The sequence below is a fragment of the Mastigoproctus giganteus genome, chromosome 4 (assembly GCF_048544385.1).
Source record: "Mastigoproctus giganteus isolate SK-2022 chromosome 4, ASM4854438v1, whole genome shotgun sequence".
NCBI lineage: Eukaryota > Metazoa > Arthropoda > Arachnida > Uropygi > Thelyphonidae > Mastigoproctus > Mastigoproctus giganteus.
In genome coordinates, this window is record NC_143578.1 from 112,407,436 (window position 1) to 112,434,844 (window position 27,409).

Consider the following 27,409-nt stretch of genomic DNA (forward strand, 5'->3'; position numbering starts at 1 on the left):
AAAACTGTTTGAGACCACTGTAGTCACCCTTATGAATGAAAATGTTCTTCCCCTTACTTTGACAGTAGTTACGTCTTTAAGTAAATCCCTACATCAGTACACTGTGATCACTGCCACCCAGTTGGGTCTTTTACATGCAAATTCTTAATGTATGAAGAATTGCCTCTGTGAGTGACCAAACTGCAAGTTACAGTCAATATTTGGAAAGTTAAAATCTCCCATTATAAGACATTCTGATTTTATAGCCCACTCTATTTCTCATTGTATTTGTAATAATAAGTCATTTAATATTATTGGTCTGAAATAGTAATTTATTTTATTTATTTCAGCATAAAAATCTGCTAATATTGTATGATGCAATTGGAACATTGGCTGATTCTGTTGGGCATCATCTTAATAAACAAGTAAGTTTTTCTTAAATTTTTGAACTTTAAACTTAATGATTATTTGCATTAATTTTGTAATTTTATATTTAAATTTCCTGATATTTATTACAGGAATATATCAACCTTTTGATGCCACCTTTAATTCAGAAGTGGAATGTATTGAAAGATGATGACAAGGATTTGTTTCCTCTCCTTGAGGTAGGCATTTTAACTATTAACTCTTTAGAAACTTAATGTATTATAACTGTGTTTGTTAATTTATTTCTACGAGGGCTGTTCCGAAAATACATGGACTGGCAACACTGCTTCATTGCTATGGAAACGAGCGATGAGTTTGTGGTCTAGGAATGTTCTCTCACCTTTTCTTAGTTTGTGCAAGCATATCACGTAGTATTCATTTTTGTGTTCATTATAACAGTTGATGGAAGTTTTTGGTTCATCAAATAAATTGATGGTTTTTTTTTTTTTTTTTTTTTTTTTTGACACCTGTGGAATAATACCGCAGCACTGGGTTCCTGAGAAACAAACTGTAAATGGAGAATATTATGCTAACACGTTGTGAGTTCACCTTAAAGGTGCAATTTGAAAAAAAAGACCAGAACTGCTTAATCAAGAATGGATTCTTCCTCAAGATAACGCTAGGCCACGTGTCACACAATCAGCAATCCAAGCTTTAGCGAAAATTGGTGGTAAACCACTAGACCACCCTCCATAAAGTCCAGACCTCGCACCATGTGTTTTCTGTGCTTTCCCGACCCTTAAAAAAGAGTTGAGAGGAAAAAAAATTTAACACAAACGAAGAAGTTAAATCTGCCTTATCCACTATCCTGCAACACCTTTCAGAAAATGGGCTGCAACACGTGTTTCAGAAGCTAGTGAACTGCTATAAAAGGTGTATAGAATGTGAAGGACGCTATTTCGAAAAGGCGACCCATACCAACTTCCGAAGTGACTCAGACTCAGAACAATGATCTCGGTCCGCATATTTTCGGAACAGCCCTCATATATATCTTAAACTGAGTTATGGCTTACCAGCAATAGATAATTTCTATATTTAAGATTTAATTATTATAAACTCTTTTTTTTTTTTTTTTTCTTTATGGGATTTTTTACGCCACTTTGATGGGTATTGATAACCAGTGCATGCCATTGTGGGTTGTGTCCCTTTACTATTATTATTGTTATTACTGTTGGTTGAGGAACTCCTTTACTATCCTACAGGTGTTCAGGATCATGGCTTTTTGGAGTTGTAAGTGTTCTCTGGGAGGTTGCTACTAGGTTCTTGTGAAGGATTTAGAAGCAGCTCAAATAGTTGATGTAGTAGTAGAGGCATATGATTTAAGAAAGCAAGCTTATCTAGTATCAGCCAAAAAAAAAAAAAAAAAAAAAAAAAAACATTTCACACATCCATTCCCTCTGAAAGTTTGTCCAGTACTCGTTGAATTTATTTAAACTACTAACTTCCAAAATGATGGATGCAAGTTTGTTCCAGCAATCAACTACCTGCTGGCTAAAGGCAAATTTCCGTACATCTATTCTACAACTATCTTTCCTCTGAATCTGAGCAATCTGAGTAATCTGAGCAAGAGGAATAATCCCATCAGCATTGAGCCTGCTCAACACATTCAAGGCCTTATACACCTCAACCAGATTACCTCACTGGTGCCTAGTCTCCAGATGCTGCAGTTAGCAGAACTTAAGTCTTTCTTGGTAAGAGGATTCCTTTGTTCCCCTTACCAATCTTGTTGCCCTTCTTTGTACTCACTCAAGCAAATCTACATCCTTCATAAAATGAGGCTTCCAGATTTATACACAGTACTCAAGGCATGGCCTGACCATTTGCCTTATACAAAATGATAATGATCTCCTTCTCCCTACTAGCAAAATTCCTTTATATCATCGACAATACCTTATTACCTGCTCTGGCAGCCAGTCTGCACTGCTCAGAAAACTTCATATCTCACTACGCAATTACTCCCAGATCTTTTTCATTCTCTACCATCTTAAGTGTAGTACCACACAGTTAGTACCTGTCTCTGGAGTTACTTCTACCCAGATTAGACCGGTGTTCAAGCCTGTGACCACCAAATATGGAGGATGCGGAAAGGTCAGGGAATGACCACCGCATTTCCCTGGAGCAATATGGCCTTAGTTGCTAATGCTCCTAAAAACTAAATAACAACAACAACATACTTCTACCCATATGCAGTACTTTGCATTTGTCAGTATTAAATTTCAGTTGTCACTTCTCAGCCCATCTGCCCAACTTTTCTAGATCCTGTTACAATAGTACACTGCCATTACTGTCATTAATAATCCTGCCAACCTTTTTATCATCTGCAAACTTGGATATTAAGACTGATATACCTTCATCAATATCATTGATAAATATACAAAACAACAGTGCCCAACACCAAAACCTGGGGAGCCCACTAATAACATTAGTCCACGAAGAGTGGTGTCCATAGATAACCACCCTTTTGTCCATTGTAGCAACTTGTCCTTAATATACTGCTCCAATTTGTACAGTAGTCTTCCATGTGCAACAATATCAAAAGTTTTCCCAAAATCCAAATACAGTGGAACTTCTCTATTACGAACTTCTATTTAACGAATTTCTCTATATTACGAATTTTTTCACAAAACATTTTACCTTGAAATGAAATGACATGTAAAATTAACCCCATATAGCAAAGTAGTAGTCTCTCTATAACAAATTTTTAAAAAAATTAGTAAAAGCGTTTTTGAAGATTTAAGAATTTACTGCTAAACAGCCGCTCATATATACTGCCTCCTTCCTTTCGAAATTGCGCATTAGCATCTGAAATTAAATAATCATCCTTTTAGTGAACACTTTGTGACCATTGATGCCCCTAGAAAGGTTACAGTTTAATAACTGTAACATTTTTGTTACAGTTATTAAACCAAATGGGTTTTCTTAAAAGTGGTCGTAAACTTTACAATAAATAGGGTAGATTTGTAAGTTGATGTTGGCTCAGGGGAAAATGAAATTTGCTGCGGTTAAACCTTTAGCATGCTGCGGCGGCAATATATAGAATGTTACCGTACTGTACCACATGACCTTCATGTCAATCATTATATGATATGTCCGTTCTCGTCTAACTGGACTTCCAGTAGATGGTTTTCATGAAAATTTTTTTTTTTTTTTTTTTATTTCGTTCGTCATTAATCACATAGGCTATATGCTCTTGTATTTTATTTTTTCTGAAAAGTAACATACATTCGTTAATCATAATTTTATTTCGTGTATATATGAATGAAAGCAGAATAAAAGAAATTCACAAAGTCGTATATTTCTTCAAAGTGAGTGATACTTGGCAAGCGAAGGTCATTGAGTTGGCGGTACCTGTACTAACAATTCATTATACGGCCAGCCCAGCGAAGGTTGCGGTGTATGTATCGGCAAGAGCTGCAGTCCAGTAATGTTTACAGTTGCGAAAACAATGTCAAAGAGAAAGTGTTTAAGTATTAATGATAAAGCAAAGATTGTTATGATATTGACCAGGGTTTTAAAAAAAAAGATGTTGCGGAGAAATATGGCATATCTGCAAGCAGTTTATCTAAGATTTTTAAAAAAATCGAGAATCAATTTTTTAAATGCAATTGAAGGAGGAGCAGACAAGAAGCGAATTAAGTTGTGTATATACGAAGATGTTGATAAAGCTGTTCTAAAATGGGTGCAAATGATACGTGAAAAGAATATCCCAATATCAGGCCTAATAAATAAGTAACAAGCTCTGAAATTTGCACAGTCCCTTGGACATACAGAATTAATGCGAGCACTGGGTGGCTAGATAAATTTAAGAAGTGCCACAGAATTGTGGAAAAGGTTATTTTTGGAGAAAGTGTTAATGTAAGCGAAGAAGATTGCAACAGTTGGAGGAACAATACCTTAAAGAATATTTTGGAAGAATATGAGCATAAGAATGTTTTTAATGCTAACGAAATGGGTTTACAGCAGGCCCCCGTTATAATGTGGTTCGCTTTATGCTGATTCGCTATAACGCTGTTCTTATATTATAACCCGTATCTGACTATAACGCTGTCACAGATCACTATAATGCTCTTTTACAGATTGCATTTTTGGCATATTTAATGAAATTGTTTCATTTGATGGAGTCGATAACTTGAAAATGAATATAAAAATACGGTTAAAACATTTTCCCACGCAGACTTGAGAAATATTCCCATGCTCAGTGAAATTCTTTCGCACGCTAATTTAATTGCAGTACAGTGACTTGTTACGTAGTTCCGAGATCAGCATTTTAAAAAATTATCAAGTGTATTGCTTGTAAGTAATATTTGTGTTATATGCATTTATCTGAAGTCTAGTCATCACTCAGTACAGTATTAGACATTGTGCGTAACGGACAGTTTACTAGAACATTGTATCATAATTACTGCAACCAATGCAGTAACATTTTCGAAGAGTTAATAATGGCTAATAAGAATGAAAAAGCAACAATGTCTGGGTGCAGTACGAAGACTATAAATGTAAGAAAAATACTACTGAATTTGAAAATTAAATTAGACGTTTTGAAGCGAATCGAATCCGGTCAATGACAAGGGGATGTGTGCAATAATTTAGGACTCGCAAGTTTAACTGTAAGAAGAATTATAAAAAAAAAATTAATTAATTTTGAAATGGAAGGACTTTAACTAATTTTATTGAAGATAACATCCAATGAAGAATTCAGTTAGGTTAAATATTATTAAAAAAAGAAAGAGAGAGAGATTAGCCAATATGATGATCTGAAGAAAACTCACCTAAAAAAAAAAAAAAAAAATGTGGAACTTTTAAAACTGGTAAGGGCTGGTTGAATAGATTTAAAATCCAGGGAGAAGCCGCAAGTGCAGAAGGAGCTGAAACTTTCAAAAAAGAACTTGTTAAAATTATTGAAGAGGGATATTGTGTGTTAAACTGTACTTCTCAACAAGTTTTTAACATAGATGAAGCAAGACTTTTGTGGAAACGAATGCATAAAAGAAGTTTCATATTGAAAGAATAAAAAAAAAAAAAAATGCCAGGTTTCAAAGCGGCGAAGGATCGGTTGACTTTATTGTTGGGTGGTAATTAAACTGCGGGGGATTTAAAATTAATACCCCTTTTAGTTTATCTGGAAGAGGGCCAAAGTTCAACCCAAAATCGACACATTTTTCATGATTCAATTCATGATTTTAATTGCAATTTTAAGTTTAATTTTGATACGTAAGTAGTTACCACATAATTATATACGTATGTAATGCAGAATATTTTATATGTACAAATATTTGAATATTAATTATTTTAACCGGCATTTGTGCATCGTTTCACTACTGTTTATTATTGATTAGGAAATACCTTATGGCACCGACCGCAACTCACAAATACATATGTTACCTTATGGGAATGCGGCGCTCGCTTAGCGCTCTGTTTTTCTGGAACAAATGATCAGCATTAAGCGGGGGTCACTTGTATTCTTTAAATGTTTACCGAATAGAACACTTGTTTTTAAGGATGATAAATGTTTTGGCGGAAAACAAAGCAAAGAAAGAATCACTGCTAGTTGGAGCAAATATGACAGGAAGTGAAAAATTAACTTTTAGTCATTGGAATATCAAAAAACCCAATATGTTTTAGAGGCATAAAATCTTTCGAAGTTGACTACACCTTTTAATAAAAAAGCATGGATGAGAAGTGATATTTTTGAAGAATGGACATTAAAACTAGACAAGCGTATAACAAAAGAAAAAAGGAAAATCGTGTTGGTAACTGACAACTGTCCGGCACATCCTGCCAGTATTTCTGCCATTACAGAATAAACACTACCTTGCAGATATGACCTAGTGCATCTGATTTATGCTAAATTTAATGTAATATATTTATGGAAACTTTTTAAATATCTTCAACTAAATAATATTCAATTCAAACACATCATTTATTTCTCTTGTAGTTTCATAACTATGTCAGTTGATTTTTTTTTAATGCTATTTGCAGTTATTACTTAAAATTAAGGTTATTTATTATCACAAAAAAAAAAAAAAAAAAAATTGATTTCCAGTGCTTATCAAGTGTTGCTACAGCACTGCAATCAGGATTCCTTCCATATTGTGAACCAGTTTTTCGCCGATGTGTTTCTTTGGTTGAACAGACCTTAAATCAGAATATGGTAAGTATTGTTTAATGTATTAAAGATTTATTTTGAATACTCTTTTTTCCTATATCTCTGACTTTAGTGTAAAACAGTTCTGTAAAATTTTGAAATTTTTGTTGGATGGGATGAAAACATTCAATCAAGTTGTCAGTGTCTCATACAGTATGGGACCTCTGTCTGGTAAACTGCATTGCCAGAGAAGTCCATACATTGGGATCAAATAGAAGATGCACAATTCCAGAAAAATGGAGAAGTTTTTGCAGAATTGGGATCTCCTAAATGAGGGGTGCTTTCTTTGGCACAATGAATTTCCAATGCTTTACATGTTTTTCTTGACTTGTTATGCAGTACTAGAAACATACATCAGCAGGGTTTGCGAAATTGAACTCACTTGTTCACAATAAATGCACGGTTTACTGGTGCTGTGCTGGTAGACTGGACTGTGCAGTAGAACAGTTACAAAATACATTTAAAACCTCATCTTGTGACCATACTGAGCATAATGGAAATTTATTTTATCAGAAGGGGAACTCACAGGAAAGTCGTGCATGCATATCTCCATGGTGGGCCAGACTTTTTTTTAATAACAATTGCATTCGTCACCTTCTGAGCATCATGAGAATCTTAATTATTAAGAAAACTTCTTAAAACTCTGTTGGTAAATTACTTCTTTCTTTGTGTGTGTGTGCACATGCACTCACAGACCTGGAAGTATCTGTTAAACAGTGTTTATAGTTTTTTCTTATTTCCTCCATTTTTTTCATCCACCATCCTTTTCCGGAACATTGTCAGGTTAGTTTTGCGACAACCATTAGTGAATAAAAATCTCTTGTGGGCCCAGATAACACTTAGTATTAGGATAGCTATGAACTCTCTGGATTTATGATGGAGTATCCAACTTTTTATTCTTGATTTGACAATTGGCTGTCAGGTGTGTGTGTGCGTGTGCGTGCACGCGCGCGCACACACACAAAAATAGAAACATGTCACAATAGAGTTGTTCAGCTGTATGAAGTCATTTCTTAGTACTTGTTCAGTGGTAAGCCAGTTAACAATGTCTTTTGATAAGATGCCAAAGCAATATGATGTAAAATTTTCACATATATGTAAGATTTTCCTTGTATTGTAAAATCTGAAAAAGTTAACACATTTGCTTTGTTCCTTATGTAGATATCATTAACACTAATGGATATCGCCATCTGCGATCCACTGTATACAATTTATGTAAATGGCCTGAATGCAAGGGGTGATTCAAAACATTCAGGAGAGCTCCAAAACTGGAGACATTAATAAAGGAAAACTTTTTAAGGAAATGTTATCTGAGATACCTTCTTGATATTTTTGATATTTGTTGTTTTTGGTGGTTTTTAGGTGCATTGGTGACTTAGGCCATATTTTGCCAATGTGTATTATGTCTGTATCAGTTCACGGGCAGACTCGCATATTGTGTGGGCTGAAAAACAGGGAATATGTTACAGGAAAAAAGTCCTACTTTCCCCGCTTAAGGCTTGCAAGTATTTTAATTGAGGCACTACATTGCAGCAGAGTAACAAGCAGTAGTGAAACTACAAATTCTGGTTCCCACAGTGATGGTGGTATGATAGTTTTGCCACTGGTAACAAGAGTATGGCAAACATGGTCAAGGCTGTAGTGGCCTAATGCAGTTAACAAAAAGACTCAGAATAAGTGAATTAATAAGTTATACTTTTTAAAATTTTATTGCAATTATTACTATCCATATTATTGGAATTGGAATTGAACCGTCCAAATCCGGCAACTCTGGCACACGATTTTTGCTAGATCTTGAAATTTTTCGGATTTCAGGTGGTCATATTATATGAGCAGTTTATACCACACACAGTAGCATATTTTGGAAGTGTAAAAATGAAAAGTTTCAAACAGTTGCTTTACCACAGTTTCAACTTCAAGTGTCTTTGACAATACAACCATTTCCACAATGGATAAAGACCCACGTATACACACCGAAATTCCATAGTCCTCTTGGCTACTCAATTTCCATTTAGGCATACAGCTTCGCATACGGGCAATTACAAATGGATGAAAACTTATGTCGTTGATGTTTGCAAAGGACAATCCAAAAGTTCTAAAAACATTCACCAAACAGTGAACATGTCTATTGGTGAATTGTTTAGTATCACTCCCCATGTGTGCATTGTGAAACTTAGAAATCAAAAAAATCCATCACTGATTATCATTGCTATTCTTGTTCACAAATAGCAACCGAACAATTCCATGAACTACACTGAGTAACCAAAAAACTAGAAACCTTTATTCAATATCTAGTAGGGCCACCTTTTGCCCGAATCGCAGCCCACAAATGTCGTGGCATGGATTTCACTAAGTACCTGAGGGAGATTTGACCATTCTTCCATCGGGATATTTTTTTGGCTGCAGTATTTTGGTCGGTAGAGAACTGTGAAGCCAAACTGCCATTTCCAGTGTATCCTAGAAAATTTCAAATTGGATTCAGATTTGCAAAATTAGGGACAGTACAGATATTGGACCTCGAACTATTCAGATACAATTTTTGCATGGTGGACAGTTGCATTGCCATATTGAAAGAATACATTGCAATACAGGTAAAAATGAAGCTGTTAGGTTAGTTTTTTTTTTTTTTTTTTTTTTTAAGGAGCATTAGCAACTAAGGCCATATTGCTCCAGGAATATGCGGTGGTTATTCCCTGACCTTTCCGCATTCTCTGTATTTGGTGGTGACGGGCTCGAACCCTGGTCTAATCAAGAAGCGTGTGCTACGCACTGCTGCTCCTTTCCACCTGGCTACGGAGGCGCCAAAAAATGAAGCATTGCATGAAGTTGCTCTTAAACGACAAAAAGATATTCACTGGAGGTAACAGGACCTTCAACGCTATGAGTGGACCCAGTTGATATCAACAGAATGTACCATGATATACCTCCAGCTGCTTGAGTGGTGGATTCGAAATACCGTATTTCCCCACGTATAAGATTCACCCTTTTTCGAAAAATTTGGGGTCTAAAAACTGGGTGTGTCTTATACAGTGGTTTTAGATTTTTTTACTTGCATTTCCCACTTTTTTGTGCTTGTTATCTTTGCTTCGCACTGGTTACCGGTATATTAGGTTACATTTTGCCACATTCTGCCCAGAAATGGCTCAGAAAAGATTTTCGTACAGTGCCGAGTTCAAGTTAAAAGTGATCCAGTTTGCAAAAGTGAATGGAAGTCGTGCTGCTGAACGTAAGTTCGGTCCTCCTCCAACTGAGAAAACAATCCGAGACTCGCTATGGGAAGAAGAAACCCTACTGAAAACGCCACGGCAGAAGAAGGCCATGTGAGGTAAGTCAGCAAAATGGCCTGATTTAGAGAGGGAATTGAAGATATGGATTGAAGAGCAAAGGGCAATTGGAATTCCTGGGTCCACAAAGATGGTTCAGCATGAGGCAGGAAGAATTGCTGATGAAAAAGAAGTTACTGATTTCAAAGGAGGACGCAATTGGTGCTTCAGGTTCATGAAACGGAATGGACTAAGCATGTGTACATGCATCAGACTTGCCCGAAAGATGCCGGAAAGCTATGAGCAGAAGGCCCTTGAATTTCATCGTTTTGTCATTCAATGTTGGAAGACATCAGTTTGAGTTAGGACAGATTGCAAATATGGACGAGGTCCCCCCCCTTCAATTTAATGTCCCAAGTAACAGAACTGTTGATAAGAAGGGGGTGAAAACTGTAACTGTGAAGACAAGTGGACATGAAAAGAGCCATTATACAGTTGTTCTAGCTTGTTGTGCCGACGGAACCAAGCTGCCTCCTATGCTGATTTTCAAACGCAAAACAATGCCAAAAGAAGACATTCCTCAAGGAGTGATTTTCCATGTGGACAAGGGTTGGATGGATCAGGGTCTGATGAAGATCTGGTTTGAGAAAGTTTGGAGCAGGAGACCAGGTGGGCTCTTACAAACCTGCCCTATTGGTGCTTGATCAGTTCAGGGTACACATAACAAAAAACACAAAGAAGATTGCTGCAGAGCAAAAAAAAAAAACAAAACTTGCCGTCATACCTGGAGGCTTGACATCCCAGCTCCAACCACTTGATGTCAGTATTAACAAACCCTACATCTCCATCAGAGACAATTTGACACCAGCAGGAAGAGTGAAGAAACCAAATATAGGAGAAGTTTGTACCTGGGTGAAAAGATCCTGGGATAATATCAAGATTGAGATCGTTGTCAAGTCATTTAAGAAGTGTGGCATTTCAAATGCCATAGATGGAACCGAGGATGAGGCAATATATGAAGAGAGTGATTCGTCATCAGACACAGATGAGGACAAGCTAATGGATGGGAGTTTTGACAATGATGAGGAGTTGTATGAATTTTATGATGAATAAAACTTGAGTTCAATAACTTTATGTAATACATTTTTTTTTTCAAATTTCGGGCCCCAAAATTAAGGTGCGTCTTATACATGGGGAAATATGGTAGTCTGGATGCATGGTTTCATGAGGTTCACACCACACTTTCACCCTATTGCTGGTGAAAATAAGTGCAAATTGAGAATCGTCAGACCACATGATCTTTTTTCCACTATTTCACAGCCCATTCTTGCCGTTGGAGATGCCACTCGAGTCGAACCTTTTTGATTTTTTTGAAAAAAGATGCAGCTTTTGTATGCCACATAATGGGTTGGAAATGTCTTTCTTTGCCTAAATTGAATTTTTCACTCATTTGCTGCACCCCTGACCTTCTTTTCTGAAGCTTCTATTCAAATCACTTTAAATTTCCACAGTCTCGTTCTTGGAGTACTGACTTTGTACACATTTCTTCCTTTTAGAGCTCCATTCTCTTTTCTTCTTCTACTCGTATATTTTTTGATGGTTGTTTCGATACACCAGTGCTTTCCTTTGTTCTGAAGTGTGGTGACTGCTAACTGGGGCGAATTCATAGACAATAAACACCTTTCTGAAAATCGAAAAGAACACCTTCCTTCCCCATGACTAGACCTACTATAAAGCTTAGGAAAGTGTAGAGTATTTATCTGAAACCAAGAAAATAATGATCATAGATGTGACAACTTATACAATATTTGCTGCATATCGCATTTTTAATTATCTGCTGATGCCACTTACAAAAGGTTTATAATTTTTTGGCCGGTGTGTATAATACATCTGTTGCTGGAGTGCAAAAAAAAAAATTGTGCTCCTGAGAAATCTTCACTGTGCACAATCGATTTTGATGCCTTGCTTAGGCTAATGGGCAATTTGAGACTAAATTTGCCGATTCTCAATTGGTTTGCCAGATTATCTCATTTTCTTAAACATAGCTGAAAAATGGGTGGTGCTGGATAATGGATTTTAATTTTAGAAATTCTGCATTATGGAATTTGTGTTAAAAACAGAGGTGCTAATGTTTGTTCTTTTTCAAACACTAGCATTAATGAAACTGCACATTGCATATTAATGCTCGATTTGCTTTGTTTTTAGGCCTGTTTGCATATATATGCATATGTGCTTATTGTCTTCATCATGTCCATCTATCCACAAGTAACAAACTTGACTCCCAGTGGACGGATTTTCATATTTTATATTTGGGCCTTTTAAAAAATATTTGTCGAACATTTTAAATTTCATTAACAGTGGATAAAAATAATGTAATCAGACATTTTCAAACAAATAAGTGAAGTTAATAATGTAGTATGAAGCCGATTAACAATTTTCTTTCAATAAAATGCCAAAGAAATATGAAAAAATTTCAAAACACATTTGTGCAAGATTTTCCATGTAATGTAAAATCTGGAAAGGCAATATGTTTGCCTCGTGTGCTGTATTCGGATGTAATTTTTCTGTTTCAGTGGAAGGAAACATGATGTGAGCAAACATTTACAAATAAATTAATTATATAATGATAGTGTGCAGTGCATAGAAAGAAATTCAAAAATAGATGCTGCATTTCATTGTAACCATGATGTCACATGTGCTGAAGTTTATTTACTTCTTATGAGTTGTGCTGATCATGCAGGAACGTTGTTAAAAATATCTTTCCCAATAGCAAATTAAAATATTGTTGTGAAAGAACAAAAACAACAGGCATTGTTAATGACATTGTATAGACAGGTGAAGAAGAGCCAGTGATGGCTTTCAAAAAGTGTGCTAATTTTGATAGCTACAGAAGGCAGTAATCAAAGTGCTAAGCTATATCCCATTGTGATGATATTTTTTAATATATATATACAGGGTGGGGCAGAGAAAACTGATTATTTTTGAAATTAAATAACACACTGAAAACTTTGGTTTTGTATTTAATGATTGCCATCACTAAGAAGTACATTTGATGGCATTTTATTTTCTAAAGATCACATCAGTGAGATGTCTCCTGTTATTCCTCACACATTGTGCCAGTCTACCTCAAAAATTTCTCATTGCTTTTTGGATCATTTCTCCTGGAATTCCGCAACTTCGTCCCTTATTCTTTGTTTTTTAATTCTTCAATTTTTAACGATTTAGCGGCATACACTTTACATGCCGGCCACAGAACATCACTGTTCTGCAAAACCACATACACTGGAAACATTTTGCTCAACACTCTCACTGTTGTTCTTGCCATATGAGCAGTCACCCCATCTTGTTGGAACCATACATTGTTAAGATTATTTCTGGGGCAACACCATTCTGGTTTCACAAAATTTCATGTTATTTCTACACAGCGATCTGATAAAACCATGATTGTACTTCCTCCATTGTCTTCAAAGAAGTAGGAGCTTATGATTCAGATGACACAACTCCACACCAGAACAGTAACTCTCCTACTGTGAAGAGGATACAGACAGCTGTTTTGGATTTTCATCTGCCCAATAGCAAAAATTCTGTTTGTTGATGCAACCTGACAGTTAAAAATGTGCCTTGTCCACTGTAAACAGAATGTTCTTGTCATCTTTCTTAGTCATAATCCAGAGTAATAGTAATTGCTTGGAAAAATTCTGGCAAGTAGCCAAGTCATTATCACTTAGCTCTTGAATGACTGCCATTTTTTATAGATGAAAATTGAAATTTTTATGCAAAGCAAAATTCTGGTCAAACCTTGCACAGAAATTTTCAGAGTAGTGGCTTGCCTCCTGGCCAAACAGCATGGACTCCAAAGAATAGCTCTTCTTACATTTTCAACATTCTCCAGCATTCATACTCTTTGCACAACACCTGGTTTCTTCTTCACTGCAAATTCACACTGCCAAAAGTTCTCTACTCATAGCTTTATTGTTACGGCTGGAAGCTGAGCTATGATATGGGGGCGCCTCCGTAGCCAGGTGGGAAGGAGCAGCAGTGCGTAGCACACGCTTCTTGATTAGACCGGGGTTCGAGCCCGTCACCACCAAATACGGAGGATGCGGAAAGGTCAGGGAATGCCCACCGCATATTCCCGGAGCAATATGGCCTTAGTTGCTAATGCTCCTAAAAACCAAATAACAAACAACAAACAAACTATGATATGGGATATTGAAATGAGTGCAAGTTGCCATATAACTAGAGCAGAAAAAGACAGCATGGAAAAGTTACAGAGCAATAAAAAGTAAAGAAGCGTATAACAGCTACAAATTGATCTGTAATAGTGCCACAGAAAAGGTTAGGCTGGCAAAGGCAGATTATGAGAAATCACTAGCATAAAGAGCAAAGGGGGAATAGGGATCCCCCTGCTCTTTATGCAAAGGGGGGAAATTCACATAAAAATGCAAAGAAGAGGAGAAGGAAAAACCAGATTGGACCCTTATGTAATGGATGTGGGATAGTATTAGATGAACTCAACAGTTACTTTGCATTGATATTTACAAAAGAAAAACCCTTTAACCACACTTGAAATACTATGTTCAGGTATGGAGACCACACCTAAAGAAATACATTGTGCTTCTTGAAAGGGTCCAGAGATGGGACGGGACACTCACCTGGTAAAATTGGCAACATGGTGTCCATATGAGGTAAGACTTTGAATATGTGGGTTGCAGAGCTTGAAAACCAGATACCTTAGAAGACACTTGATTGAGGTGTTTAAGGCTCTAAGAGGCATAAGCAAAATGAATGAGGACAAAATTTTCACAGTTACAAATAATTCTAGAACAAGGGGCCATAATTTCAAGTTATGGGGGGGGGGGAAGATGTTTAGACTGGATTGCAGGAAGTTTTATTTCATTGAGTGAGTTTATAAATTACTGGAATAAGTTGCCTACATGGGTGGTAGAGGCTGACAGTTTGGGGAAATTCAAAGGTCAGCTAGACCTACAGGAAGAGGGAAATGCTTAGGTTGTCCACTTCCTTTTCTCTTATTTATTAATTATTATTATTATATACAGGGTGTCTCAAAAATATTGGTACAAATGTTTAGGGGAGGTAGGTAACATCTAAAGGAATGTGAATCGCATAGAAACCCATAACTGGAAACGTCACCGTAAGTTGGTAGACGGCGCTGTTCATCAGTTTGCCAGAGGGAAAATTTCTGGTTTACTCATTCAAGCAGTAGTCGCTGCACGAAGAGCATGCATCGATGTACGAACTATGAGCTGGCAGACCTGCACCTAGTGTATGGATTAGCAGAGGGCAATGGACGAGCTGCTCAACGAATTTATGGAGAATGCTTCCCAGACAGCGTACCAGATTACCGTTTGTTTGCACGTGTGCATCAAAATTTGTGCGATTATGGGTCATTTAGAGGTAACAGGAGCAGTGCGGGCAGACCACGTTCGACGCAAACTCCCGCCATGGAACAGTGTGTTGAACGCCGTCCAGAATAATCCTATTACCATCACACGTGCCATTGCCTCTGCCTTAGGAGTGTCTCGCTGCAGTGTACAGCGTGTCTTTCCTTACACCCCTTTCATTTCCAAAGGGTTCAGTTACTGCTCCCCCAAGATCATCCTGCACATATGACTTTTGCGCAGTTGTTTCTCCAAGAAAGTGTTCAAGACTTGAATTTTCCAGCCTACGTTTTGGTCACGCATGAGGCTTATTTTACTCGGGAAGGCTTATTCAATCAGCACAATGCTCATGTGTGGGCTCACGACAACCCACACGGTGTGCGCCCCCCCATGCAGCACAACATCGCTTCACAATAAATGTGTGGGCAGGTATGGTCGGTGATTGCTTAGTCAGCCCATACCTGTTACCATCCCGCATGAACTCCGCTAAATATCGGATCTTTCTTGAACAAGTTCTACCAGGGTTACTTGACGATGTTTCAGCAAATGTGAGATGCAACATTTGGTTTCAACATGATGGGGCACCTGCCCATTATAGAAGGTGTGTTTGTGACCATTTGAACAGGTGTTTTGGGCGTCGATGGATTGGCTGTGGTGGACCCGTTGCCTGGCCTCCACGCTCACCTGATTTATTGAGCCTTGATTTTTTTCTGTGGGGGGCCCTCAAATCTATCGTGTATGAATCGCCTGTGGAGACGGAAATGGATCTCGTGGCGAGACTCGTCTGCGCTGCTGCTACTGTCAAAGAAACACCTGGTGTGTTCGACCCTGTCTGCCAATCCATGCTGCGCCGGTGTCATGCATGCATCCCGTCTCGTGGTGGAACCTTCGAGCATCATGTTGTAACATCATGAAATGCATCCACCTCATACTCCATTGTTAATATTATATCAAATAAATGTTTGCCACTAATTACTGTCTTGTGTCATTTCTGCTTCTTGTGCATCTGCTACTTCTTTTCCGTGATGTTTCCGGTTATGGGCTCCTATGCGATTCACATTCCTTTAGATGTTACCTACCTCCCCTAAACGTTTGTACCAATATTTTTGAGACTCCCTGTATATATTTTTTATTTTCTTCTTATTATTATTTTATTCTTATCATTTTATTTGATTTATTTTTTTGTTATTTTGTTATTATTGTTATTTATTTATTTTTTTATTATTATTATTATTTTATTTATTTATTATTTATTATTATTATTTTATTTATTTTTTTGCTTGTGCAGCATAAGCCATAGGCTTTCTTGCACCATGTGGCCATTACTAATACTAAACACATTTCATGAGTGTGTGAATCTGTCCAGACCTTCTTCCCCTAGAGGTATTTCCTGTGGGTTTTCTGTCTTTCACAGTGGATTTTGGAAGGTTTAGACAAGTCACACTTGCATGCACCGAAAGGTTATTGATGTGACATCCTATCAGTGGTGTGCCCGAGATAGCTTACACTCAGTTTGTTAAATTTTTCGAGGATGGATGAAATGTTTATTAAATACCATTGCTATTTCTAATTATCACAAAATGATCTCATAACACAAAATTATAAGTATGAATTTTTATTTTTTTTTTGCCCTCATTTATCTATCTGTGATAAAGTTATTTGGTCTGCATCACAACTGTCCCTTTTTTGCAATTTATTGAGGGGCGACACAGGGTGAGAAATTCTGCTGGGTTGTTCCAAATTTATCAAATAATCTCGGATGCCCATAGAATTAACTGTTTAACTCTAATATCTGCTTTAGCAAAAGCCACCAGAAATAGTTGCTGATCATTTTTATTGGTTCAGTGATTGATCACAGGAGGAATTTACCACGCAGTATATTTGATCGGTGACGACTAACGCTAATGCTGGAAATTTGCACTCTCAGAATATCAAAAAATAGAATTGTTCCAGTAACAGCCTTCTTCTCAATGGCATGCTAGAGTGAGCTCCATCTGACTTATGCAAGACATTTGGGAAATATTGGCCAGTATACAAGTATTTCTGCTTCTGATCACCATCCCAAGTTGAAAGTTCATAGGTTCTGATTCATGACTCACATTGGCTTAAAATATACTGCTCTTGCACAGGCTGATCCCTGAGATTTATGTTGATATGCATGTGTAGGGGGCTTATGGCACAGTACACAATATTCATGGAGGGGAGTTCAGATGCTTTTGGTCATGTAATGTGTAATACACTCACTGGCCAAAAAATTAGACATGTTTTTCAATTGGCATCAGATAATTAAGTTTAAGGTATGTAAAGGCCTGACGTAGCCCAGTGGTCAGGAGCGAGAGTGCATAGCACGCGTTCCTTGAGTGCACCGGGGTTCAAGCCCGTGACTACTAAATACGATAAATATTTGTATTGATGATTTATTGTAAACTCTACTGACTTGGTTGTCGTGCCGGAGTATAAACAGAAAATTTATTTATTTTATTTATTTAAATGTATGTTAGCATTAGCATTAGTAGAGGCATATGATGCAAGAAAGCAAGCTTATGCAGCACCAGCTCAAAAAAAAAAAAAAAAAAAAACCCCACTTCCATTTCACCCCCCCCCCCCCCCCCGTTTGTTCGAAATACCTGTCCGGCTGAGCCTTAAATTTATTTATTAGGCTATCAACTTCCACAACAAGGGATGGAAGTCTGTTCCACCAACCATTCTCACATACTGATTGGATTGCTAACTCCATCTTTATTTTCTTAGGTTGGCTCTTGCTCGATACCCTTGACAATGCTCTGCATTTGACTTCGGTATCATTGAACTTTGTGTGTACAGCAGTGTGGTATTCATTCCCTTTCACTAATCAGAAAATTATTGACAGGAAGACATCTATTGTGGCACCTAATGATGGAATGTAATAAATGCAGATTGCAACAATACAAAACGTCACAATCATACTTCTTGCAGTAGTAACTGCAGGAAGAATGCTTGTGACGTTAAACTATTCAACAAAAGGCTAAAATCAAATGGGTAATTAGGCTATTGGTTTGGATTTTGCTAACTTCTTCCAAATGTTGATTCAGTAAAATAGCGGGTGTGAGTATAAAATGTGACATCACTCATACTAAACATTTTGAATTGAAATATGAAGCTAATGGTGCTAATGTCACTGACATTTATTCAGTAGAGTAAGTAGTGGGCGTGAGCATAAAATTTTACATCGTTCATAACTTCAGTTCTAGCTGTTCGACTTTAAAACAGTTCTGATTTTCATCAAAGATGTTTTCATAAAACATCATTCATTCATACATACAGGGTACATGTGGTTTTTTTTACTGAACATTGCTTTCTTTCCTATCCAGAATCCTGGGGATGCTCCTGATCCCAACTGTTTATTTCAAAAGTACATTTCACTTGGAACAATCCATAAATGGCATATGTATGCATGAAAAAGGTTACTCACATTGTATAAGCATATATTTAATTTACAGATATAGCACATAATATAGAAGATTATAATAATTTTCTTACTTTATTGACTGTTGAAACAATCCCTGAGATATAGAACAAATGGAATCATTGATAAGCGCAAGTTTTTTATGTTTATAAAACAGTATCACCTGTTCAACGAAGAAGAGGCTCAAGAATAAAGGAAGCACTTCGTCAGGATATGTTGTCAGAAGCTCTTTGTATCAGATAAATACTATACATACACTTTCCTTTGGCTTCTTAATTGATTCAGTCATGGGGAAGACAGGCAATCTTTCCAATTTTCAGGAAAAATGTTATTATTGGAGCACTTAGCAGAAGCCACAAAAAAAAAAAAAAAAAAACCAAAGGAAATTATTGGTGTGTTGAAAGTAATCATCTGAAATATTCAAGAAGTGGAAAACAAAAGGAGAATGCAGCTATTAAAGGAAGAAACATGGCAGAAAGTTGGAATTCCAGTAATGAGACTGGAGGAACATAGAGATTTAGAGAGAATTTTTCATCAGAATAGAAGCTTCGGTGTGCAGCAAATGATGGAAAATTTCATTTTAGGCAAAGAAAGAACCATTTCCAACCAAACCATGCAGCAGGAATTGAAGAATCTGGGATTTGGTAGTTGTGTACCTATATGAAAGCCATTTCTTTCTGTAAAAAAATTAAAAGATTCAATTGGAGTGGCACCACCTATGCTAAGACTGGACTGTGAATTAGTAGAAAAAAAGATCATGTCTGACAAGTCTCAGTTTATTCTTTTTTGCATTATTGGCAGGGTGAAAGAGCACTATGAACCTCATGAGGCTACACATCCAAACTGTCTCTTGTCTACTACTCAAGTAGTTGGACGTGGTATCATGGTATGTTCTGTTGATACAGACCTGGTTAGCTCATACTGTTAGAAAGTTGTGTTACTGCCAGTGAACACCTTTCTGTCATATCAGACTAACTTCATTGTGCAGTGCTTCACTTTTACCCAGATTGCAATGAATTTCTGCAAAAAATCGAAAGATTCGATTGGAGATTCAAGATGACATGACAGTGTAACTAACCACTATTTAATATTGTATATAAATGGCTGAAGAAACATTCCAATATCTACTCTGCTCACCTAATTCTTCAGATCTGAATCCAAATGAGAATGTCTGGGATATGTTGGAACCACAGTTTGGCTTCATAATTCTTTACTGACCATAATATAGCAACTGACAGATATCCTGGTGGAAGAATGGTCAAGTCTGGAGCTAGGCTCACATCAGACACTTAGTAAAATGCATGCCACGATGTGTTTGTGATGTAATTCAGTAGAATGCATGTCATGACATGTTTGTGATGTACCCAGTAATGTAATGTTTTGATATATTCAAAATTCTCTAGTAAAGAGTGAGTGTTGATGTATATTGATTAATTGTTCAGTAATGATTGCACTAGCCAACATGATTTTTACTTCCACACACACACACACACACACACACACACACACACACACACACACACACACACACACACACACACACACACACACACACACACACACACGTGTGCCAACAACAAAACCACCTTTTATTCAATATTGAATTGGACTACCTTTGATTTGAATAACAGCATGGATTCTCTAAGGGGGTTTAGTGCATTTTGGTCTAATTGCAACATATTGCATGGTTGAAGGCGAATTTGATGTCTAGGGAGTGGTGAAAATCTGTGTCATATTCTCTGAACCATTCATTCATAATTCTGGCACGATGTGCTATTGCATTGTCATCCATAAAGTGGCCATCACTTTTGAGATAAAAGTGTAACATTGCAGGGTGCAGTAGATCTGATACAAAATTCAGGTGCTTCCTGGATAACATTCGACCCTCCACTGGTATCAACGGATCCATTCTGTGCCAACAAAACATTCCCTATACTATGATACTACCTCCAGATACTTGGGTTGTCTTAACAAGGCAAACAGGGTCGATTGGTTTGTTCATTTCTTGCTTCACTCTCTGCCTACCATCAGTGCAAATAAAGTGTATTGCGATTCATCTGAACACAACTTTCTTTCATGTTCCACCCTCCAATCATGACATTTCTGGCAGTACTGCAATCAGATTTTTCTGTTTTTTATTTTTCTGAAACAAATGGCTTCCAAACAGGCAGGTGACTTCCAATACTCAATTTTTTTCAATTCCTTATGGTATGAGTTGCAATAGGGCAGGCCTGGGTTCAGTTGAATTCAGATATTATTTGTTGTACTTTGGCTGTCCTGTTTTTACTTACATCCTCCTTAGATTGACTGCTTTGCTCTTGAAGTATCGTTTTTCTGCCACTTTATGCCTTTGTGATATGGAAGGACCGCTTGCTTTCCACTCATTAAAAACCTTTGAGATGGATGCTTTTGAGAATCCAGTTATGTATTTTGTCCTGCTAAATGTGCGCCTACAATAAGACCTTTTTCAAAGTCTGATAGATCACACCCACATTCTGGCTTGGATTACTGCAGCCGAACAGCATGTGCAGTCTTTATACTCAACAAGGCAACACATCATCACCCCACACCAGTTTCTTTGCATTTCTTCTGTCTGTCTTACTCTCTTAATACAAAGTTTAATTTTGATTTGGCCAGTGTGTGTGTGTGTGTGTGTGTGTCAGCTGTTTGCAATCAATTTTTATACGTAATGTTTGAAAATAATTCATAATTTCACGTCACATGAGAGTTATACATGTACAAGCTTGTGTTTGTAGACAATACATATTTCTTATTGCAATTTAGGGAAGTAGATATGACACTGATCTGTTGTATTATCTGCAAATAATATTTACATGTGCTTATAGATAGGAGTAATGTTGGGGAGGGTCAACATGTCCAAGCCTGCCCGTCTGCATCTCCCTCTCCCTCTCTCTCTCTCTCTCTCTCATTGTATTGTTGTGCTGTGGAAACAGAAGCAAAGGAAGTGTCTGAATCACCCTGTTAGTTTTTGCTACATATGTGGGCAGTTTACAACAAAAATTCCAAGGAAGAAAATCAACAGTATTACTAAATGTGCATAGGTGATCAGGCCACTCCACATATATACCGTATACTTGCACCACAAATCTGAGGTGTGTCTAACTGTGAAAATTAAAACTATACCTTTTGCTGTTCCTATGGTGTGGTGAGAATGGTAAACACATTGATGACTGCTATTTTTTCGTAACAAAAATATTAGGTATTTTTCAAAAATAAGCAAGCACAGCATCAAATACCCTAATGTATCATCTGCAATAAGGCATACTCCATATAATGAAGACTGCTGATACCTCATCTCTCAAAATCATGATACCTCATCTCTCAAAATCAGTAATGAATATAGCAAGGATTCTTGTGTTGTAAACTTTGTTGGACTGTCCACTTCAACAGATTTGGACCACCAACCAGAAAATTATGTGCCACATTTAATTAGAAGAAGAGTTTTTAATGATTTAGTTTGTGATTTAAACTTATTTATAAAACAAGTAGAACTTTTTGGTTCTAGTTTACAAACAGTGGAAGTTACTTGAAGCAGAAACTAAATTTCAGTAAATTGAAAATATCAGTTTTCAAAATACCTGTTTTATTATGGAAGATGCTATGTAATTCTATAATGATATTAATGGTCTTCTGAACAACCTGGCCATTCGATGCAATCCTAATGAATGGCATATTTATTTGCACCTTCAAAATTAAGATTAAAATTAGTTTTGTTGCCCTTCAGAAATACATTCCCATCAGTTGCTTTGCTTCATGTTGCTGTGAAAGAAAAACATGAAAGTATGTCCAAGATTCTGAGGACAGTAAAGGACCATAACTTTGCTTGGTTTGTCTGTGATGATTTTTGGTAATTGGATTACTCATTGTTCTACAGAGAAGTTTAACAGAATACCGTTGTTTTTCTGTGTTTTTGAGATTGTCATTGAACGGAAAAACAGTGTTATCAATCTGATAAGAACTGTTTACGTCTTAGTGAATGCCATAACCTACTAAATAGTAACTTAAAATTAATAGTCCTAACTCATCAGATGTTGGTGTTCATTCTATCCAAATAGTAGGATCCCTGGCATAAATAGCAAAATCTTCATATGAAAATCTTCATTTTACATTCAGTTTCGACAGGTCCTTGCTTCTTGATTAATTTTAATAGTTGTAAGTGAAATGTTGTTCAAAGACATTTTTACTTTATTTTCTAAGATGGCACTTTTAAGATGTAACTGTAATTGATGGGTTCTCTGCAAGTTTTAAGACTTAACAAGTAAAAGAAAGTTTTTCTTTTCCACTCTCTTTTTTTTGCCCGAATGCCATTCAATATTTTATTAAGACATGGCATTATTCTACTGTTTTTCTTATTAAGTGAGGATAATGATAAATTTGAACTTGTTTTGGAAATTTTCTCAGGCTAATGCTGCACATCCAGATCAGTTTGAAGCACCTGATAAAGACTTCATGATTGTAGCTCTTGATTTACTTAGTGGATTAGCTGAAGGACTCAATGGTCATATGGAATCTCTAGTCATGTCCAGTAATATAATGCAGCTATTATACCAGTGTATGCAGGTAACATACATATATGCATTTCTTAAAGATTAATAATAGTAATAATTGAAGTAATAATTTGCATATTATTTCACAATTGATTTACTTGTATTTATTTTATGGTTAGCAGACTTCAGATTTAATTATATGCAATTGCATATGTGCATATGCAAATGCATATTGTGGCTATTGTAGTCGCTAATGCCTATAACACAAATATTTAAAATGATACTGCATATTCCTTAACTTGATCAGTTTATTTTTTCAAATATTGATCCAGGAACTATGTAACAAGTCACTATGTTGTAATTAAATTAGTGTGGGATAATATTTTGCTGAGTGTGGGAAAATCAGCTTGGGTAATGTTATTCTTCCTCATGCTAAAGACTACATCAGATGAAACATTTTTGTAGCTGATTTAATAAATTAGCCATAAATTAAATCTGCTACAAAACTTCATATGGAATCGTGGATTGCCAATCATCGAAAAGATTTTTACCATGGATGGCAATTATTTGTGTTCTGTGTTGTTAGTGAAAAGAATGTTCCACACAAGAAAAAATTCAAGATCGACCAATATTAAAAACCAGTGTCACACATTACTTTGCCAAGCAAAGTAAAGCAAGGAAAAATTTTCAGCGCAGCTACTGCACTTCAGAAGAAGAGAAAAGTAATTTTTCAAAGGATTTGTGTCTTGCTCTGTTAAGCAGTATCCCTTTCAATAAATTAAACAATTGAGTCTTCAAGCAATTTTTGAAAAAATATTTTAAAAATCAAAATATTCCAGATGAATCTACTTTGAAAAAGAATTACCTTACAAATGGTTATTTATGATGACATTATTTGCAAAATTCATCAAGATATTAGAGAAAACTATTAGAGAAATTAGAGAAAGGTATTATTGGAAGCAGACAAATGTGGCCACATTTTGCCCATTTGATAAGCGGAAAATTATGCGCAGAACCATTGCATCCATATTCACCTTTTTGAGGGCCTTACAAGCAAGTAAGGCCCTTGAAAAAGGTGAATTACTTTATAATAGCAATGATTCTTTGCAGTTATGGCTAAAATTGACCCATAGCTTTGTATGTGGGAAATGCCTTATTTGCATTACAAGTTTTCTATCCAAATCTGATGCATGCTACTTGCCTAGCCCATGGTTTACATAGATTGGCAGAGGTAATCAGGAGAATTTTGGTGAAATTAATAAACTTATTTCTAGTATAAAAAGGTTTTGTCAAAAGCACTTTTGAAGTTAGCAAACTACAGAAATATGCTACCTACTCTTCCTCTTACACCTGATCCTGTTCTCACAAGATGGGAATCATGGTTACAAGTGGCATCGTTCAATGCTAAAAATTTTTATTCTATAAAAGGAACAAATCTGGTTCTTTGGCTATAAAACATTTATTGTTCATCTAGACTTATTCAGCTGGTTACCTAGTTGTATAAACAAACTTTAAATATAGGGACTTTCTTCGAGCAGCACAATTGGAGAGTGAAAAAGTTGAGTTACAAATTTTAACCGTGCTTGGAGGCATAAGAGAAAAAAAAAAGAATGTACAATAATTTTTTAGAAAAGAACTCAAGATTTCACACTTTAAAGAAAATATATGAATTTTTAAATGGGAAAGGAAATGAACATCCATTTCAAGTAGAGGCTTCAAAAGCTCACATTTTTAAATACAACCCAGTCATTTTCTGTTGATGTAGAAATGTCATTCTCTGCATATAAAATGATCTTGGACAATAAACACCACAATTTACAATGGAGCACTTTGAGAAATATATTATTGTAACAAAAATTATTCCACCTATTTAAAAAAATATGTTTAAACTTTTCATAAAAGGTTTTATTACCTTAACATGTTGAATGCAAAGAAATTATGGTTCAATTAATTGTAATAAATGTAAAAATTGTAGTGTATATATTAGCATTTTGGTGCATATTTTAGTGCTTATTTTCATGCATATTTGACCTGTTTTTTAGTGCATATAATCTGGTATCTCATGATTAGATACTATAATATGGAATATTCTTTTACTGTTTACTTCTGGTTTATGATGAAGTGTTTTTAAAATTGGTCTTTCAGTATAAGATAAGTTTAAAATAAATAAATAAATAAATAAAATAAAATTATTTTTAAATGGGAAAAGAAAAAAATTTATTTAGAGTTTTTTTTTATGATTATAAATCAGGTATTTTTTTAAAAACTTATCATTTAAAATTAAAATTTCATATTGGGGCTTTCACTGCATGTGATGTGATTCTATTAGACAGTTTTAACTGGCTGCTTTTGGTTGTTATTTGCTAGCCATTACATTTCTGTCACTGTCATTGCTTAATATTTAAAAAAAAAAATTTCAGTAATTTTTCATCTTTTTCTCTGAAGTAAAAATTGTTTCCCCAAACACAATGGTTGGAAGTGATGTAAGAGATCATGCGAGTACTCATTGTAATAAGAAAGTATACCGTTATGTAAAAATTGTGAAAATTCTATTTCTTTGAAATTAAAAGATAAAAATAATTAAAAATAGTGAATCTGGTTTATCAAACAATGAAATCAGTTGAAAATTTAACGAGCCTTCCTTATTAAAAGACTGAATTATGGGCCCAAGAAATAATAGGTATAATTTTAAATCAGAATCTGCTTGATGACAATGGGCTAGAACTTGATCTGTAATAAAGTTGGAGACTGCCTGCTTTGATTTGATTTGATTTGATTAGATTATGATTTTATTGGTGCATTATCATCTAAGACTATTATGTGCCAGGAGATACATTATACCAGTTTAAAAAAGATTTATAAATAAATTCTGGTAACCTTTGAAAAAAAGTTACCTCGTCACAAATATATAATGGTAAAAAGCGGTATATGTATTTAAAAAAATATATATATATATTCAAGGTTTACATACGTTTATATAAATTAATATGGTGTAAAAATTTAAAAACAGTGGACACATTGTCATTGTCGGATAAAATCTGACTGAGTATAAGGCTTAGTCAGATGGATAAAAGCGGTGTATTGCTGAAATCTGGACAGTCAGTTAAAATGTGTCTAATTGATAAAACTGTGTCACAAGACTCACACATAGGAGGGTCATCAGCCCTCAGCAAATAACAATGTATCACATGACTGTGTTCTATGTGGGTCTGGCAAGAACAACTTCCTCCTTATGATTCCTGCGCAGACTAGACTGACACAGTTCAATTACAGGCTTTATATGATACAATTTGTTTGTAGTCTGTCTATTCCATGAATCCTGTCATTCGGAGTGTATCTTTTGGTGTTTTATTTAGCTGGTCTGTCTAGGGGAGTGACAGGCAGCGATTATTTTTAGAAATTGCTGATTTGGCTGCAGTTGTCAGCCAGATCATTTCCCCCTAATCCTAATGTGGCTAATTGCTGGATCTACTCTTTGGGGTGGCCAGGGCTCTGATGAAAGAGGACAAGACCTGGAGGAGTTTCTGGCTGCCTGAGACATGGTGGTTATCAATGATCTGGAGCAACTGCCAACCTTTTCCTCTGTGATTGGAGAAACTTATATTGATGTCAGGTTGTTCTCTAGATCCATTTTGAGATCGGTAAAAGGTTAGAAAGTGCATGAGCACTTAAAAACCATAGAGTAATCACCTACGATATTATAACAGAGCTACCAGTGAGATGTTGGAAGGAGACTGGAAGGTTCTCGACACAAGGTACAGATTGGGCGAGGTTTCTTGTCCTGTGGCAGTCTTCAACAGTGGCATGATCTGTCTGCAACAGAGAAAGGCAATTTGGTTATTAATGTGCTTAAAGATGTGAGTTGTGTTTGTCACCGAAATAGGTGCCGACCTCAGAGATCAGTACTGTGGTGGACTGCAGAACTGACTGTCCTGCGAGAGGTGCAGAGTGCTCGGAAGAAATATCAGAGGGAGAGAAGAAACTTTTCTTCCAGGGTTGTGAGTGAACTTAAGAGACAATACCAGGATAAAATAAACTTGTATATCAAGAAAATAACATTATGTAAGAAGGCTTCATGGAGAAATTTTGTTGAGGAGAGGGTCTCCTCTAACCCCTGCTCTCTGATATATAAGCTTATTACAGAGAAAATCTGTGGTGGTGAGGTGATGTTCATGGTGGTATCAGATTGTGAGACCTTAGGGTGGGAGGATTCTGTTTCTTTGTTGGATGGTTTGTTTTTG

The 27,409-nt window shown here is 36.1% G+C and overlaps 1 protein-coding gene across 5 annotated transcripts in view; it reads left to right on the top strand.

Moving 5' to 3' along the window:
- The window catches only part of Tnpo (transportin 1), a 563,147-nt gene that overhangs the window by 253,219 nt on the left and 282,519 nt on the right, over positions 1-27,409 (top strand). For all 5 annotated transcript variants that reach the window (XM_090372882.1, XM_090372884.1, XM_090372886.1 and 2 more), the window contains 4 exons: positions 330-404; positions 498-584; positions 6,449-6,556; positions 23,083-23,241. In XM_090372882.1, coding sequence (XP_090229008.1) covers positions 330-404; positions 498-584; positions 6,449-6,556; positions 23,083-23,241 — 429 coding nt within the window. The remainder of the gene's footprint in view (positions 1-329; positions 405-497; positions 585-6,448; positions 6,557-23,082; positions 23,242-27,409) is intronic.